Raw genomic sequence first — 18253 nt, forward strand, 5'->3', positions numbered from 1 at the left:
AGCCTGAATTTGTTCTTGAGGCCCATGACCACCATCCGTGACCAAGCTCTAAGGTCATTTTGTCTTGGAAAACAAACCTACCCATCTCTACGAATTCTTTTTCTTTCCTGGTGTCAGAAACTACCATACCTGAGCCTCACTTTCTCAGACAGGTACAGTTTCAAGATGGATATTTAACCTTTGGGGAATGTTGAGTCCAGTGTGCCTGCTGTTATAATGTGTCAGTGTCATCAAATCACTCATCAAACACTGCAAGAATATCCTTTTGCTGAAAAAATGCAAATGCACTGTAGCAGCAATAGCTGCATGCTTCACCAGGTAAAGGAGCTGTTTCCCTGAGTGCTGTCACTCCAACACATCTCGCAGCAGCTATAGCCCCACACAGGGCAGGAACATCCAGACTTGGGTGGTTGGTCTGGTTCTGGGAGCCATTTGCCAGCTAGGCATGACCCTTTGCAGAGGCACAAGCACAACTCCTGAACATTTCAAATGCTCTCAAACCCACTTTTAACATCCACAAGCTCCCAAATGTACTGGAGGTTAATTTGGTATCTCCTGTGGTAAAAAGATGTCCAACATTTGGAAAAAAGGCTGTTTGGAGATGCAACCTTAATAATTGACAGAGAAACTCCTTATTTATTTCTGGAGTTACTTTCTGAGAGTATTAGGTTCTCCTTTTCTCTTATTATTTTCTATTGATCTCTAGCTCTACATTTGGCATACCTAAGGCAGAATGAGTAGAGTGTTGGTCCTTTTAATATATTCTTACATCAGCCACTTTTCTTGTGTAATGCTGTCTTCAGCTTTATCTGAGCTCAATACAGACTTTTGACTTCCAAAACTTTATTATTGCCAATGCTGGAGGAGTAAGCAGGGTCATGACTCAACTAGAGACAACTTTTAGAACATTGTGTTAGAATTCAAATTTTACTGAAAACTGGGAGGGGGAAATTATAGTTAAGAAAAGAGAAAAGAACTTAAACGTTTGCTGTATTGCAATTTTTCTCAGTAGCACAGTAATTCCAGTCTTACAGTCAATGGAATATTTTTGTCACTTAACCAACCCTACTGTAAAAGGAAATAAAGTAATTTCTCTTACTCATACTTACCTAGGAGTATTAGTATGCAAGCCAAAATAGCAACTAAAGCTTCTGTGCTAAGACCCATGGAATACATGAAAGCTCCATATCGACAGTAGAAGGTGTTAACTTCGATATCACAGTCACAGACAGTGATGGTGAGAGTATTTGTGCTTGTCAGCGGTGGGGTTCCATTATCCAGAATTAAGATTGGCAAGTAGAAAGAAAACTGCTCTTGCCTCCTGAAGCCACTTTTTGCTGTGAAAATTCCAGCTGTGTTATCTAAAAGATAAGTTATAATGTATGATATGCATTTATTACTTTTAAACAACAACAATAAAAATCCAGTGGAATCTGACCTATTTGAAAACAGTGGTACTGTACAAAGCTCCATATAAAGAAAGTTTAGAAAGTAAAACCAGACACTGACATGTGGTGAGGTTTTTGTGTCAATCATGAATTTATATTTGACATACGTATTCCAGGGGCAATAATAAAATTCAACCTAGAAGCTCTGTTTTTAGTGTTCAGAGCTAAAAAAATCCCACCCTGTTCAATATCTGACACCTGCTCAGACTAATTAATTGGTTCTTAAAATTGTTCCATGTAACCAGTTGCTACCAATCCAGCAGTTCACAGATGAAATATAGACAGTTTACCGATCAAAAATCTTCAAAAGTACATCTGGCAGCACACAGAGAAAGCAGGTGGCAAGGGAAAGAAGAGAAAGCAAGAAAAAAGTCCCCTAAAATAGTCTTTTATTTCTTTATCTGACTCAAAATCTGGAGCTAGCTGAACTCCTACTATCTAAATTAGTAAAAAGTTGCTAGAGACTCTCACCTTGCTTTGTATTTAACTAGTAGTACTTAGAAACCACTTCTATACAAAACCCAGTAAGCAGCTTAAGGTCAGCTCCTGCTGCATATGAACTAATTTAAATCTGAAACTTTGTTGCAAAACAAATTAGCCCTGTCTAAATCTGTGTATAATGGAAAGAAGAAAAATCTATAAACATTTAAGTGTCAGAATTTTTTATCATGGCAGTGTGAATTACTGCATATATGCATACATGTAGACAGAAAATAAAATTTAAAACATGTTTCTACCATTATCTGTGTAATACATCTATCCAAACAATCTTTTGAAGTTAACTTTCTCACAGTTAAGTTCTTCTACGTTTCTGTCATAGTTCAGAAGGTAATTCTGTGATAAAATGGTCCAGATCTGTACAGTCACTTTTGCTTTTGCCTAGGACTATCTCAATTCACCCAGCCATTTCTTTGAAATGTGACAGAGGAGATTGAGAGATGATTGTACTATATTCTAAAAGGTTTTTTTTTCCCCCATCAACAGTCACTAAAAGGAACTGGACATGTTGCCTTGTGTGTGGCTCCGCTCTGGCCTTCTGCAGAATGAACAAATGTGGAAAAACTCATGGCTTGTACACAATTTGATCATAATGTAACAACTTATCTCTCCCTGGCACTGAGTGAGAGGTTAATGACATTGGGAATTTAAATACATATTAATACATTGACTAATTTTGGAGATACTGAGAGCGGTTATTTGTCATTTAACATAGTCTGAACTTTCCAAAACTTGTTTCCATTGATTATTCACCTAGCCAGAACATTCAAATAATCAACAAAGTCAGTAAGAACTATGTGTACTTTAACTGAGTCTGAAGGATCTCTGTAGTCTCAGCAGACAGACTCTAAGCGGTCATTATCCCAGAAATTCCATCAGATATTGCACTTAACTGCAGACTGGTTTTGTTTGATATGTCTCTATATCATTCTTTTAATAAGTCTCAACCAATATCAGTTCTGAATAACTTTAAAATACATATAGAAGACATTTGTATGATGTCAGCAGTAATCAGTGTATGCAGTTTAAAATGTACTAGGAAATAAGATTACATTCCGATTTATCTGTGTTTATAATTTTGGTCTTGCTGAAGTGTCGAAGTAACGTACTTAGATTAACTGCAATCTTCTCTTTCTGGTGATCTTGTTTCATAGACAAATAGATAATTTTAACAAGAAAGTTGGTATTTCCCACCGTATCCTACATTAAGAAAATAAATTTAAAGGAATACCAGTGTATTTTTAATCTCAGAATTCTTTATTTCCTTGAAATAAAGCTATCTTTTGCTGTTTAAGTTACTTGGCTGAAAAGGGAGAATAAGTTATTTGGTATTACCGAATTATTGTTTTGAAATGCATCTCTTGCCATGTTTCTATCTTATAAGGACAATTTCTATTTGAGTGGAAAGTTCTATAAAATCGGTGATGTGAGAACCACTAGAACTATGCATTTTTCATTAGGAAGGTCTTAAAGAGCTACATGAATGACACTACCTTGATTATCTTTGACAAAAAAATGTGAGTTGTTTGTGGCCTCTTGAGCCAATGAGAAGTAAAAATGGTGACCTTCTGCTGGGTCATCTTGATCCACTGCACTGATGCTTTGAATTAGCTGGAAACACAGATAAACATAATTGTTTAAGAATAAAAGTATTTACTTGTCCTTTAAAACATTAAAAGGACATATCAACTACATTAAACTGTTGGTGCTATAGATGTAATCTGTGAATACATGTGTTATGCACTCACAAATACACATCTTTGATACCAAAACAGGCTTACTGACACTCATTTTCTGCCAATACTCTGCTTTGATTTTTCATCTGTTTCAGAGAGTCAGTCATTAAAATCCTAAGAAAATATAAAAGATTTTCTGGATCAAAAGTTGAGGGGTAATTGAATTTTACATAAATGAAAAAAGTAATCATATATATATAATGGTTTTCCCTCTTTTTTTTCAAGATGAAAAGTATATAATTCTGCATTTGAACAAATCCATCTATACAAAACCCATTTCCTCCCAGCCCACAAACACATTGACATCATTCAACTGATACATTGTAGATCCAGTAAGTGATACATGGTGACAAGTTCATGCCCTGAATTGTTGATTCTGAGTATTATACCAGATTGATTATGGAACTTCTTGGAAGCTTTTTCACAAGGAAGTAAAATAGCCTTCATTTACAAATATGTCAAACCAGATAGACATTCAAGATAAAATAAAAAATAACCATTATAGTTCAAAAGAATAACTTTCATCTCTGTAAATAAACAGCCACATTACAATTAACGTAATAAGCAATATTTATGCTTAGAAAGGGCTTATATTTGTTACTTTTATCACTAAATATTTAATGACCTGAACATCAGCATATATTTGTAAGTAAGTATCCTTGCCAATCAGAAGAGAAGCAAACAGATGCAAGACCATCAACTTTCAGAAAAGATAGTGTCCAATTTGAACTTAGGCTCTATTTTCTCTGTCATCTTATGCCTTGTAGGTATTTGTACCCAAGAGACCTGAAGCCTCAACTTTCCCCAAACCAGAACGGACCTGAATGCTTCAAGTGGTGTTTTAAAAGCAAAGCAGTATGTCAATGGAAGTGACTATAGCATTCCATCTATGCCTTTGAAAACTCTTTCCTGATTAAATAATTTTTCAGTCACAAATCTAACAATTCAGCACACATTCTTTTTTCTTTTCAAGCAAACAAAGTTTGATGAAATCAACACAGCAGAGTGAAAAGTGTGGCTTACACCCCAGAAGCTTTGAATTCTTAGCATTGTTCCCTTTTTATATCTGAAATGTATTTTAAATCTGTGTTTTCACTCTATGGAAAAATGAGGACGTTTGGGATTTTTTTATTGCCACTAATGAGAGAAGTGATTTGTTGATGATAGCAATACCTCCATGGCTGCAGCTGAGAAAAAAGCTTTGTATAGTTGTATGTCAGTCTGAACAATTCAGGGTCTTTCAAGCTAGACTGAATATGCAGAGTTATATAGTAATTTACAAAGACAACTTAGCCACATCTAATTTGTTTTGGTTTTAATTTAGTTACCTGACAAAGAATTACCTACCTACCAAAAAAAAACAACAACCCAACCCAAAACCACAATTAATTATAGATGTGGTTTTTATACTTCCAGTTTTCATCCTATACTTTCAGTTTTCATTCTGAATAATAGTTATTTAACCAGATATTAGCAATGTCTTTGGAAAGTATATTTTCAGATGTCTATTATGTTTGAAAATCATAAAATTATTACAGTTGCAAATTAGATACTGTTTTGCTCTTTCATTATTAATTTCTGCTAGTTTACATACAGAATGTATTTGCCCCCATAAATTTTATCTATACGTGATCCAATCAATAAAATTCAGAGGAGTATGTGGCTTACTAAAAAAACCTCACCTTCCCTTGTTTTGATCTATACTGTGCTGTTCTACACAAGCCTAAGAATCCTATGATTATTCTAGACACATTCACATGCCTTTAAGTGTTCACCTTAGAAGCGGGGGGATATTTGGAACATAAGGACAGGGCAAACCCTTATTGTTTATTTCTTACTGTATCACTTCCACAAAGATTCAGCAAAATCCACATGAGTCTATAAAATATTCAGAGAGCAATAGTCAGCTCTGATTTTGCTGACTCTAAAGGAAAATTCCCCAAAGAGAAGGAAACTTTTTTTTTTTTTTTTTTCTGGTTTCCTAGGCTTCTGTACATCTAACAGGAGATTCTAGACTTTCACCAGGGAAACTGGCATCACAGACTGAAAAACTTAATTTATTGCTTGTGAGTCAAGGTTTAAAAAAATCCCTACATTTTAGTTTGTGAATATAGTGAATGATGTGTTGCTTTCTGCAAGGTTGTATCAATTGTTGTATTGACTAGACTGAAATTTAATTACTGTAAATTTTTTTTATTTCAGGTATCATTAAACTAGAAGTTTTAATAATCCAGCAGTCTATTTGAAAATGTACATTTCCTTAAAACTCAGATTAATTCACTCAATTTTTCATCAAAAACTGGTTTAAATTCATGGTGAGTGGGCCTCATTTACTGTTTCTTTCCAAATACACTGAGGTAACTGCTGGGAACAGCAGGGCTTCCTTTGATCAAAGGTCACAAAAAGATGTGGCCTGCTATACTCAACTTCCCCATCCATCTGTTTAGTGGGCACTTCAACTAATATCATCAGTGAGGGAATCTAAGATATCAGTAACAGCTCTGATCTCTCATTGATTAATTATTTTGTATAAAAAGGAAGAAGAAAGCTTCTTTGATACTGTTCTTTCTGCTTCTAAGAGCTTTCTCTCTACCAACTTAAATTTAAGGCATACAATGTCCAACTATTAGTACCATTAATTTGATGCTAGAGTACTCTGAGTATATAATTTGGAGTTCTTTGTGCATGCTTCCATACCCAACTACAGTCTTACCATTCCCATTAGACATATGGAAGTAGGAACAGATTTTCCACCTCTCTCTTTCTACTTTAGTTTCTTTTGTTTTGTTTTCCACCCAATATCCTTCAATAGGAACTCTGCTGTGTTTTATAGGATGTACAAGATCTGATCACCCACCTGTTTTGGGAGTAAAGAACTGTTTTTGTTCAACCTGGCAGAGGTCTTATGAGTATTAGGAATTTTCTCATCGCTTAATAATCTTTGATGACTATCAGAGTTTGGTCCAAGTAAAAGATTAAAATGTTCATTACCATAGTCAACACCTGCATTTTCCAGGTAGACATTCTATCTCAAGACCAAGGTTCTCCTTCTGACTGATTCTATTTCTTTTTTGAAAAGCAAATTGGCACACTATTGATCTGAACATCTTAATGTTTCTGTTCAGCTATAAATAAAATGGTGTACATCTCAGAAAATGAATGATTATAAATCTTATGCCATGACAATTAAGTACATTTTTACATTCATTTGTATATGCTGATAAACTCTTCCTACCTGTTGCATTCTTCAAAAATATAATGTTGTTGAATCATGGTCTGTATAGAACAGAAAAAAGGAATTTTCTGTGGACCACTATGCCCACTGTTTCAAAATGTCACAAGTAACATTCAGTACATCTGCAGGGGCAGCTTAGTAAGGACCTGCTAGAATATATTACGCTTTCACAGCTTCACCATGTTTTTATACTCTAAGAGATGCTCTCGTTTTTTTTTTTTTTTTTTTTTCTTTTAACTTTTTATTTTCTTATCACTACTGCTCAGATATTTTTTGTAAATGATGAAGGGAACATAATAAGGTGAAATAAGAGACATTGGCTTACTGACTTATCACATTCACTTCTTTACTATCAAAAATCATTTTACATCATGATTTGTTAGAAAGGATCTGCTTTAGCAAACTCTTCACTTTTAACATTAATCATATAGCCCTAGAACTTGGTTATAGACTTCTCCTCTTCTGTCAACATTTTATTATGTAGAGAAATTATATCAAATGAGTATTCTTCACTTTCATTGTAACTGATGATTATTTTATTCTATGCTAAGTACTGAGTAAAGAAATCTGGATTTTTTCTTATCTCTATCTCAAACTCTGCATACATAGTCACTTCTTTGGATCTAATAAAAATTACTAAGCAAGCTGCAACATCAGTGTCACTTCATATGTGATCCCCAAATTACAGGAACTCACAATTGCCAGAATAAATATGCATCAGAGAAGACAGCATTAATTCAGAATGCAGGTGTTTTCAGTGTAGCTTGTCTTCAGCTGGAATCTGTTTCCTGCATGATATGAAGAAAGACCAATGTCCACCAAAGGGCTGAAATTGCCACGCATACAAATAGGCATTCTGGATGGTCAGCTTGCTTACACATCATGTAAGATATTTCCTATAGCTTACATCTGACTTTCAGGCTGCAATTTCAATGTGTGTTAATTTATTAATGCCTTGGAAATTAATTTTTCTGGCTCAAATCCATTTTTGCTGAGATGTCTCTAGTGTTAAATTTGTTTCACTTTGTGTTCTAATTATTTTTATAGAATATTTCCTCTAGAATTCAACAGTTAGTAGTTACCATGCACACATGTAAAGGGTAGCTATAAAGAATCAATACCACATTGTGGTAATCATTTACCATGTCTACATACATAAAGTCAAAGGGTGCAACTTAAAGAGAATCATGGGGTTGGATGCCTTATCAATATTGTTCTATTTGATCTAATAACAGCTATATCTGTAGTAGGATGGAAGTCTATTTTACATAGCAACTTTCATGTTCAAGCCATTTTGAAAATAATGTATTTAATACCGGTGATACAGTGAAGGTGGGTTTGCAATGTGCAAAAGGAAACTTTAGTTGTGGTTAGTATACAGCTGACTTTTGGATTATAGGATAATACAGAACTGTAACATGAAGTGGATAGCGAAAAATTAATTAAAAATGTCTAATAAACAGGAAGAATGGGTTTACAATGATACCAAAAACCACCTATCTATCTCCTTTACATCCATTTTTATTGTAAAATTTCAGATTATAGTCCCACAGACCAAAATGTAAAATTTTTGTTTGAGTGTCTTTTGGAGGCTAAGCTAAACATTGTAAGTCTCACAAAACCACTGTACAGGGACATGAAGATCAACACTCATCCAATAAAAGTACACAAAGAATTTTTGATAATCTTTCAGAAAATCCAAAACTTTAAAACAAGTCTTCTTCTCTAGACTGAAGCTACCATTAACTGCCTATGAGTTTGGATAACTAGGAAAACAATTAGTTTTATTCATTATGTGTTTCACATTTTTTATCATAACCTACTATACTCTAAGCCTGTGTAAAAATAGCTTATTTTCCACATGACTCTGTATTGTTTCTATTGTAAACCAGACAGACACCAAGAAAAAGTCATCAAAATAAGACAATTTATTTTTTTGACCGTATCTTTCCCTCTGCAGTGCCATTCCTTCCTTTCCTACAAACACTATCATCTGGGGGATGCAAATATATCTTGAGGTATCCCATGAAAGTATACACAACTCATCTGAGATCAGGAAAGAGAGTGAATGCCAGAAGTGCAGAACATTTCTGAGAATACCTCTCGGCATATCTTTTCCAGCTAAATGGATAGAGATAACTGCTTTAGACACTGAAACGTGGCACAGTATCTATACTAACTTTGATCTCAACTCATAACGTATAAGCAGATTCCTGAGCTGTTTGTAATTGATTGCAGAAATAAGTCTAAGATAAAAAGGTATGTAATGTCCTGATTAAGCCCTTCAGCTGGTTAAACTGATTGTTCTGAAATGTAAATTGTGTTATTCAGTGGACAACCACGTCAGCTATAACATCACTTTTGAACATTTTGTCTTCTTGCTGATGAAAATAAATAACTTTTTTTTCTGTGAGTATAAAGTAAAAAAAAAAAAAAAATAATATCACAGCTATCAATTCTGCTTTAAATCATAAACATTGAATAAAATATCATAAACTCTGACTGTGAGAATTATGCCCTTCAGTAGAAATTTCCTGTTGTTCTTCCTAAAACTGTTTGTTAATGAGATGATTATTTAACATTATTGTCATGGTCTCCAAAGACTAAACTAAAAGATGCCTCTGACTCTCAAAAACCTATAGCAATGAAAAAAAAAAAAAAAAAAAAAAATTCTAGAGTAACATTTTGCCTGTCTGTAAAATGGTAAAAATATCATACTCATTTCTCATTCAGATATTACAATGTTAAACAATAATAATTCTACATCCCATGCTCAAAGAGTTTATTATTGTTACTGCCACTACTACTCTTTACAGTGCCATTTTCTCCAGTGATTCTCAAAATTCTTTATATATATATATATACACACACATATATATACACACTTAATTGTTATTGAAAAGTAGCCAGTAATGGGTTAGCATACAGATGTTATTTATCAATATGAAACTATAGAATAATAAATACATCGGAAAATAAATCACCTAGGTTTTTATATTGCAGACAAGTCCAAAACATGGATTACAAATATCCATTTTATAAGTTTCCATATTTAATTCATGGTGTCTTGAGACAAGGAACATGAAGTGGTATTTGCTCTAATGTCTATACTTTGATCTCTCAATGAGTTATCCAAAGACCAAAAGAAATGGCTTGCTCCAGATACCTCTTAAACAGAGGTAGCCTTTGCAGAGTGGAAAATTAGCAAATGCAGAACAAACCAACCAACTACTGATAGAGAAATTTATAAATGGATGCAAAAAACTATAAAGAAATTACTTTTGCTACAAAGAACGCTTTATTTAACTGCAGACTAATCGAGGTCAAAGTAAACCAAGCTGATGTAAAAAGAAAGGCTCTGTGATTCAGAAATCAAAACACAGCAAAATGCTGAATGGTAGCATCACAAATACCCCAAAGCTCTCTTTCCTATATCCAAAGAATGCTGTAAAGTGGTGAAAAAGACATATAGTTTATTCTGTCTATAGTTTTATGATGTTGCTTTTTTGTTGCTCATTTTATACCTTTTTTAAAAAAAAAAAAAAAAAAAAAAAAAAAACCAACTTTGAAAATCCATTTTTTCCTCTTGCAGTTTTCTTTTAGACTCCTGTGTGGAGCCTGGTGGCACGCTTTTTCCATGACTCAGTGTTTAGGCTGCAGAACAGGATCACTTAAAATAAATGTAAAGCTGTAGAGGAAAGTGGGTGGAAGAAAATGGAGAGTCAGCAGTGTACCTGGAGATTAGGGCATCTGACTGATGTAACCCCATTCAACTGGGGAGCAGGTGAAAAAAATCCTTCAGGGAAGGATGCTTAATACGACAATCCCGTAAACTGCCAGCTAGAGAAGGTATTGCAAGGGCTGACTTAAATATCTTCAGATTTCCACTGAAGTTAGGGTTTGAATTCAGTTCACAATAAATGATTTCTAACTGAAGAACACAATGAATCTAGTTTGAATCTGGTCTAAGTCTGGTTCTTCCAGACTATATTATGCTGTTGCTGTAAATACCAGGCCTAGTTTTAGCTTCTGTGACATAAGCAAGAATCAGAACTCTGTTTTATGTTAGTTTTGTTTCAGAAGTTTCTGTCTGTATTTCTCCGTTACCTGTTTTGGTAGACAAATGAGGAGATGTATCAATTTTATTTTGAAGGGGGAAAAATACACATCAGTCTTCTGAAATCTAAATTTCAAACTATACATATATCAACAGAACTAATTTTGGAAATAGGCAAAATACAGCCTATACTCACAGTACAGAAGTAATTAATATTAAAGGAAATTGTAACATTTCAGACCAAATCTTCATTGTAATGAGAAAGCCAGTGGGCAACTCCTTCACACTTACCTGTCCAGAAACTGCATTTTCACAAACAAATGTTTCATAATATTTGGGGAATTCTGGAGCATGATCATTAACATCAAGAACTTGGATATACACATTTGCTTCTGAAATTTTTTCAGGATTTTCTAATGGTTAAAAAAAGACAGAAATCAAAAGTTATCATCTGCTACATATTTTAATGTAGGCATTATAAAATTTTACTTATATTCTGCAGAGAAGAAAATAGTCACTGAGACTTACAGACACATTTTATACTAAATCTTTTTAATGAGTTCAAATACATCTGACACATATAAAAAAGGACATTTTCTTTTTTGTTAGGATTCTGTTTAAAAAAAGGTGGTGGGATTATATTTTGGGTTTTTTTTTTCACCAATCCATCACATTAAATTATAATAGTATATCTTGAAATATATAAGGATATTTCATTTAAAATACTGGATTTGTTCACTCTTTCATTTACCAAGTCAGAAACTGATTTAAATATAAAAAATAAAATCTGATCTGGAGAAATTAAATGAAGTTTTGGATACACTGAAAAATTTGATGTACTAGTCATGTGTAAGCATATGTGGAAGGAATGACTGTTCCTTTTAGGGTATCTGGTCAAGGATCTTATTCAATGCAACAAGACTTAATAAGAAAAGGAGGAAGCCATAAACAAGAGCATGCAGGTACACAAACCTGATGGGCAGATGATAGCGGAGATGGTGATGAGAATCAAACCTGGTCAGACACACTAATTGATAGGGGCACATGACAGTGTAAGAAAGTTTATTCCTATGAGGTTATCTGATTGGGGACATTGTCAATTGGGAAACCAAGGGAGAAAAAGGGGAAAACAGAAACAAAATATACCAAGACACAGACCTGACAAAGCAAATGTGGAGACAATGACAAGAAACAAACCTTACAATAGTTAGTGGGCTATCCAGAAACCACAAGGCAACAATTTCAGGTATATCAAGCTGGACTTTTCAACTGATAAAACTGTAAACCAGAGAGATCTGAGACCCCAGACCCAGAGGAATGTTGGAATCAGTGGAGCTGTATAGACCCATGGGGGACGTGCAGGGAGGAACAAAGAAAGGGCAGACAGAAAGGGGTATAACAGGGCCGGTCACTATGCTTGTCTGGCTGAGCCCTGTGCCTGATCACCATTCAGTCCTAGCATTTTATATCTTCTTAATAAGTATTTTCTTAGTTATCTCTCTGCATAATCTCTCTATATATCATTGTATGTCTATGTGTGTTGCAGCAAGTAAGTACCAGCTACTGCTAAGACCTAAGTATGTATGAGTAAAAATTAGTTCCAGCTACAGGAGTCAGACCGGGCTGTGGGTGCCCCTGGCCCATGGTGCTAGCTACTGGAGTGAGTGGGTGGCACAGGGAACAAGTGTCTATATCTTCCCCAAACTGGGTGAGCACGGGGTGTGTGTGTGTTTTTGCTAGCAAACTTTAAGCTGGACTCAACAGTGAGTAGGGGGTCCTTGAGTCCAGGTGAAGTGCTCAGGGGGAACTTGTAAATGTGGGGTGCATGAGGGACAAGTGTGTGAGTGCTGTGGGTTTGACAGTGAATATCAAGCATGGACTAGCTGGTGAGTCAGGTTCCCATGAAATGGATAAGAGGACCTAGGATCTGAGCAGGGGTGCCAGGTGGACAGAGGGTCCATGAAGATACTGAAGGGATCCATGAGTGTGTGGGTGCTTGTGAACCTGCAGAGTGTCATGTGCGTGTGTGTGTGTGCCTGTGCCCATGATCTTTCGCATCTCCAGATGAAGAGGAGGAGGGTATTGGCTATTTGTCCTTGTGGTTTATATAAGTCCTGTAGGTGATACTGAAGGCAGCACCTTGTCTGTGGCAGTCTGCATGACTGGTTGTGTCAGCATCCTCTGTGTCTATGTGTCTGTGTCTCTTGGACACATGCTCAGCTTTGCTACAAGTTGAGTCTGCAAACAGGAAAGTGTCAGCTGCATCCTTGAGCCTGGTCAGAGGCCTGGGGTCCCTGGACACAGGGCTGAGCTCCAGCGACTGGGCAGAAGGGTCAAGGACTGGAGCAGCAGGAGTAGGTGTCTTCACTTTCTTACATCAGTTAACATCATGGATGCCACAACAATTGGTCACAATCCTTTAAGAAATTCCATTATTCTTTCTCTTCTTTAGTATTTTGAAATTCTGAAGCCATGGGAGAAAATTTCACCAAAATTTACATGTTTTAAAAATATTTCTGCTACTGCTAGACATAGAGTAATTGCAGTGGATACTGATTCTCAACCCTAGCCAAGACAGAAAGCTGAGACTTTGAATTTGGAATAACAGAGCTGTTCTATCCACTGGTCTCCAAATACAATTTTGCAAGGAAGTCTGATTTTGCTCAGGCATGTCTAAGCATTACTGCTGACAGACTTCATAGGCAGAGCTTATAGTTTTGTTCCAAGTATTATTTGCACAACAGGCTTAATTCCTATGCATTTTGTACTCACAGAAGTTGTACTGTTTCTGTTATACTAGTATACTTTATTACTGTATATATATAAAGTCATTTTATTACTGTGGCTTTAGATATTAAACCTACGTCAGTATTGCTTATTCCTGTATGAAAAGGAAAATAAACTGCTAATATAAGGCACTTTTTTCCTGACTTTACTGCATTTACACAAGATTATATTGCTATAACTACCTCAGACAAGGAAAAGCCAGACCTAACTATACTAGTTTCATGGTACAAAAGTTGTGTCTAGTCTAGGCTGAAAAAAATATTTCTTTATCTAATAAAAATGTTTATAAATATGTCACCTGAAACCAAGGAAAGGAAGATCTGCAGGTACGGCATTCCCCTGGCAAAACTGGCTTCTCATGGTTTGGACAGATGTACTATTTTCCAGGTAAAAACCTGGTTGGATGGCAAGGCCCAAAGATTTGTGGTGAATGGAGTTAAATCCATCTGGCATCCAGGCACAAGTGGTGTTCTCCAGGGCTGAATATTGGAGACAGTTCTGTTTAATATCTTTATCGATGATCTAGACAAGAGGATCAAGTGCACCCTCAGTAAGTTTGCAGACAACACCAAGTTGGGCAGGAGTGTTCGGCTTGAGGGTAGGAATGTTCTGCAGAGGGATCTGGACAGGCTGGGTTGATGGGCTGAAGCCAATTGTGTGAGGTTCAACAAGGCTCAGTGCTGGGTCCTGAACTTGGGTCACAACAACCCCATGGAATGCCACAGGCTTGGGGAAAAGTGGCTGGAAATCTGCCTAGTGGAAAAGGACCTGGGGGTGTTGGTAGACAGGCAGCTGAACATGAACTAGCAGTGTGCCCAGGTAGCCAAGAAGGCCAATAATACCCTGGCTTGTATCAGAAATAGTGTGGCCAGCAGGACTAGGGAAGTGATTGTCCCCCCGCACTTAGAATTGGTGAGGCTGCACCTTGAACACTGTGTTCAGTTTTGGCCCCCTCACTACAAGAAAGACATTGAGTTGCTGGAGCGTGTCCAAAGAAGGGCAACAAAGCTGGTGAAGGATCTAGAGCACAAGTCTTATGAGGGGTGGCTGAGGGAACTGGTGTTGTTCAGCCTGGAGAAAAGGAGGTTTGGGGGAGACCTTATTGCTCTCTACAACAATGTGAAAGGAGGTTGTAGCGAGGTGGGGGTCAGTCTCTTTTTCCTATAGGAAATTCCCTCAATTTGTGCCAGGGGAGGTTTAGAGTTTATATTAGGAGAAATTTCTTCACTAAAAGGGTTATCAAACACTGTCCAGGGAAGTTGTTGAGTCACCATCCCTGAAGCATTTAAAAGATGTGTAGATGTAGAATTTAAGAACATGGTTTAGTGGTGGACTTGGCAGTGTTATATTTATGGTTGGACTCGATGATCTTAAAGGTCTTTTCCAACTTAAATGATTCTATGATTCTATATGAATACCTCTTGGAAGTCCTTCACCTATGAGCATACTCACTTGCATGGCATATCTCTGAGAAGTGTCTGCCTTCCACACAACATAATTTATTACTCTAGTAGGCAAGAAGTTTCACTGCAACAATAACATTCACATTAACTTGGATGTATTGTTGGGTAAGGACGATAATGAAAACATTTTTCCAGTGAATAAAATAATCTTAAGACATTCCAGGAATACTAAATATCTATCAACATAAATATCTATCAATACCTCAATCTGCTCTGTCTAAACCAGAATGTCACGCACAAGAATATTCATTATAGTTAAAATATGCCTCAAGATGGTTGCTAGTGTTACTGCTTCTGACCTGTTCAGAAGTCCTGAAGGAATTTTCTTCAATTAGCCAAATGGACCTTTAAGAGAAAAACTAAATGTACTCCTTTCTGACTCACTTCAAACTGTATGGGTTTGGTTGGTTCTTACATTGTTTTTTTAATGTATAATTCGCTTCTTGCTTGGAACAAAACAATTGTTTTCTTGGTTCTTATGGAATCTGTGTTGAAAGCTTTGAGTCTTTTGACAAAGGAAATGGCAGCAAAAGCAACTACCACAGAGGTAAAGGGCTAGATAGTCAACAGTTTCACATTGCTATTCTTTCTGTGAAATCATTAGAGCTGTGATAATTTACCAAAGCTTATGATCTATCAGAGTCATCTTAAAATTATTTCTTTGTGGGATGACATATTTGGTGTTGAAACACAACATCCATAATAATACAATAGGCAATGAAACTGTACTCAGCTTATTTTTTAAATATACACAAAAAGTAGTACAAATTCCCTTTAGAAATAATACCAAGAGTGTAGGACTTAATTATCCTCTTTTACTTAAGTCAGAACTGGATGTGTAAGACAGAGATTTGGCTGAATTGGCATTGAAATTAAAGCTTTGTGATACTTATTAGGAAGCAGGAAATACAGGTGACTTCAGTCGTATACAAAGTGGCATGGGAAGGACCCAGATACCTTGGCTTATTCCTAACTTGCTTGTTCATAAGATTCATGGATATTATATGGCTTTAAAGCCTACCCTTTTCTTGCACAAATATTTAGATAGCACCTTTCAGTGTAGAACTACCATTCACATCTCTTTTCTTTCACCAAATAACCCTTCTTTTTAAATTTATTTTTGGTAATAGTCTTGTTTCTACTTTCTTACTATATTTTGGTGGTTGTGTCGTGGTTATTTTGTTTATTACACAACAAGGAAGAGCATTTTCTACATTGCTGTTGGAAGATAACTGTATGAAAGTTTTTAATTTTTCTGAAATCACAGGTGTTTTTTTAGGAGGAAGCAATACATTACAAAGCCACCCTTGACATCGGTGTTTGATAAATATTTAGTGAAGATTTTGGATGAAACAGAGTGACTCCTTTGGTTTTAATTGGGGAAGATGGTAGGAAACACTTATTTTGCCTACAGGAAAATAGTTGTCAAAATCTAAATACAGCTATTGTACTTATAGCCTACATTAGGCTAAAGTTATTTCAATGAGCAGAAAATTTCTTTGTCATAATCTTCATGAGAGAGATCAGAAGCTCAAAAACAAGGTCTAAGAGAACATGATATCAAGTGCAATAGGCTGGATCAGTGTGAAGAATGAAGCTGATATTTTAAAAGTAGTAACTTGTTTATTTTGGAGCTGTGTGAAAAGAAAAGCAGAGTCCATTTCTAGAGACAAAGTAGAAGTCAGTACTTGAAGGCAATTAAAGAAAGCTTGGCATTGTCATGAGCCAGTAAAAGGAGACTTGTAATAATAATAATAATAATATTAACAGTAATAATAATAATAATAATAGTTGCTATAATTTAGGCTAAATCAAATTTCTTTACTTCCTAAAGGAAGTGAAAACAAACTTTTTTTTTTTTTTAAAAAAAAGGACTAATCTAAAAAGTTAGAGGTCTGTCAACAAAAGTATATATGACCAACATGGGGGAACAATTAAATGGTGAATTGATGATGTGGTCTGTGGCTGAAAGCTTCAAAGAGCTGTAAATTCTGTAGTCATGTAGTAGGTCTGGAGCCCACTATGAAAGGACATCTGCAAGACCCAGTGGGAAAATGATTGTTGTCTCTTGTGGGTAAGTTTGCTTATGACTGGTAGTGCACTTTTCCAATGGGCATATAGAGAAATGAGGATCAAAGTAAGATCAAGCCAGTCGCTACCATTGGGAACTCTTGTTGGTCATCTACAGTTCAATAGAGAGAAAGCTGAAGTAGATATTCCTCTTCCAAATTAAATAATTGTCAGTATATCTTCATCTGACTCACTAAATCAGTGGTCAGTAAAACTGATGACAAGGATTTCTTGCTTTCATGCATAGTTAGAATGCTGTTGTTCGTGCTTCAGCCTTGTACTAGGTGGAAGCTGATTACAACCAAGTGAAAACTGATTAATGGAAACTTGATTTCTCTTGAGCTAGAACCATTTTAGGCATAAAGTAGAATAAGATTCAACAGATTACAGGTTCTGACTGCTCACATTTAAAGTCCAATGAGTTCAATCCACGTACCTCTAAAACATGCTTTCTCAATGGCATAAGGATAGGATGATCCACACCACAAGTCTGCAATAACAGAGGCAAGCTCCTCTTACTAATCTCTGATCCCTGTCATTGCAATGGAGGGAAAAAGTTTGTGTCCTTTATGAATGCCAGGACCTCAATAGGCCCCTAGAGAGGTTGCTGTTGTAATGTAGTTTCAATATCTGTCTCAGCTATAATTAATATCTTATGTGGATGGCATTTTGATTTAGCTTCAGTGGAGCCACAATGTCATCTGCCAGAAGTCACATACACACAGTGTACGTTATGACTATATTTCAAGGAATAAAATGCTACTATTTCATAATATAAATCATTTCAGGTATACCCAGACCAAGGCGACCTAGCTTCAATGCTTTTGAATATAATGTTATAGACAGTGATCTTATCATCATTAAAGAACAAGAATATGAAGATAATGAGGGCTTGGTTTCTCTACAATATCTTTCATTACTGTGAAAGACTCACTTCCTTTTGCTGCAGGAGACATTTA

The 18253-nt window shown here is 35.8% G+C and overlaps 1 protein-coding gene across 27 annotated transcripts in view; it reads right to left on the minus strand.

Annotated features, from left to right (window-relative positions):
- The window catches only part of CDH19 (cadherin 19), a 122659-nt gene that overhangs the window by 8430 nt on the left and 95976 nt on the right, over positions 1-18253 (minus strand). For 26 of the 27 annotated variants that reach the window (XM_033010677.2, XM_033010676.2, XM_033010678.2 and 23 more), the window contains 3 exons: positions 11266-11387; positions 3440-3557; positions 1110-1361 (listed from right to left, as the gene is read on the minus strand). In XM_033010677.2, the coding sequence (XP_032866568.1) occupies positions 1110-1361; positions 3440-3557; positions 11266-11387 (492 nt within the window). Of the gene's footprint in view, positions 1-1109; positions 1362-3439; positions 3558-11265; positions 11388-18253 lie in introns of those variants that run through there. The other variant, XM_033010684.2, reaches the window with a different exon arrangement.

Source organism: Tyto alba, unplaced genomic scaffold (assembly GCF_018691265.1).
Source record: "Tyto alba isolate M040663 unplaced genomic scaffold, T.alba_DEE_v4.0 Super-Scaffold_27, whole genome shotgun sequence".
Taxonomy (NCBI): Eukaryota; Metazoa; Chordata; class Aves; order Strigiformes; family Tytonidae; genus Tyto; species Tyto alba.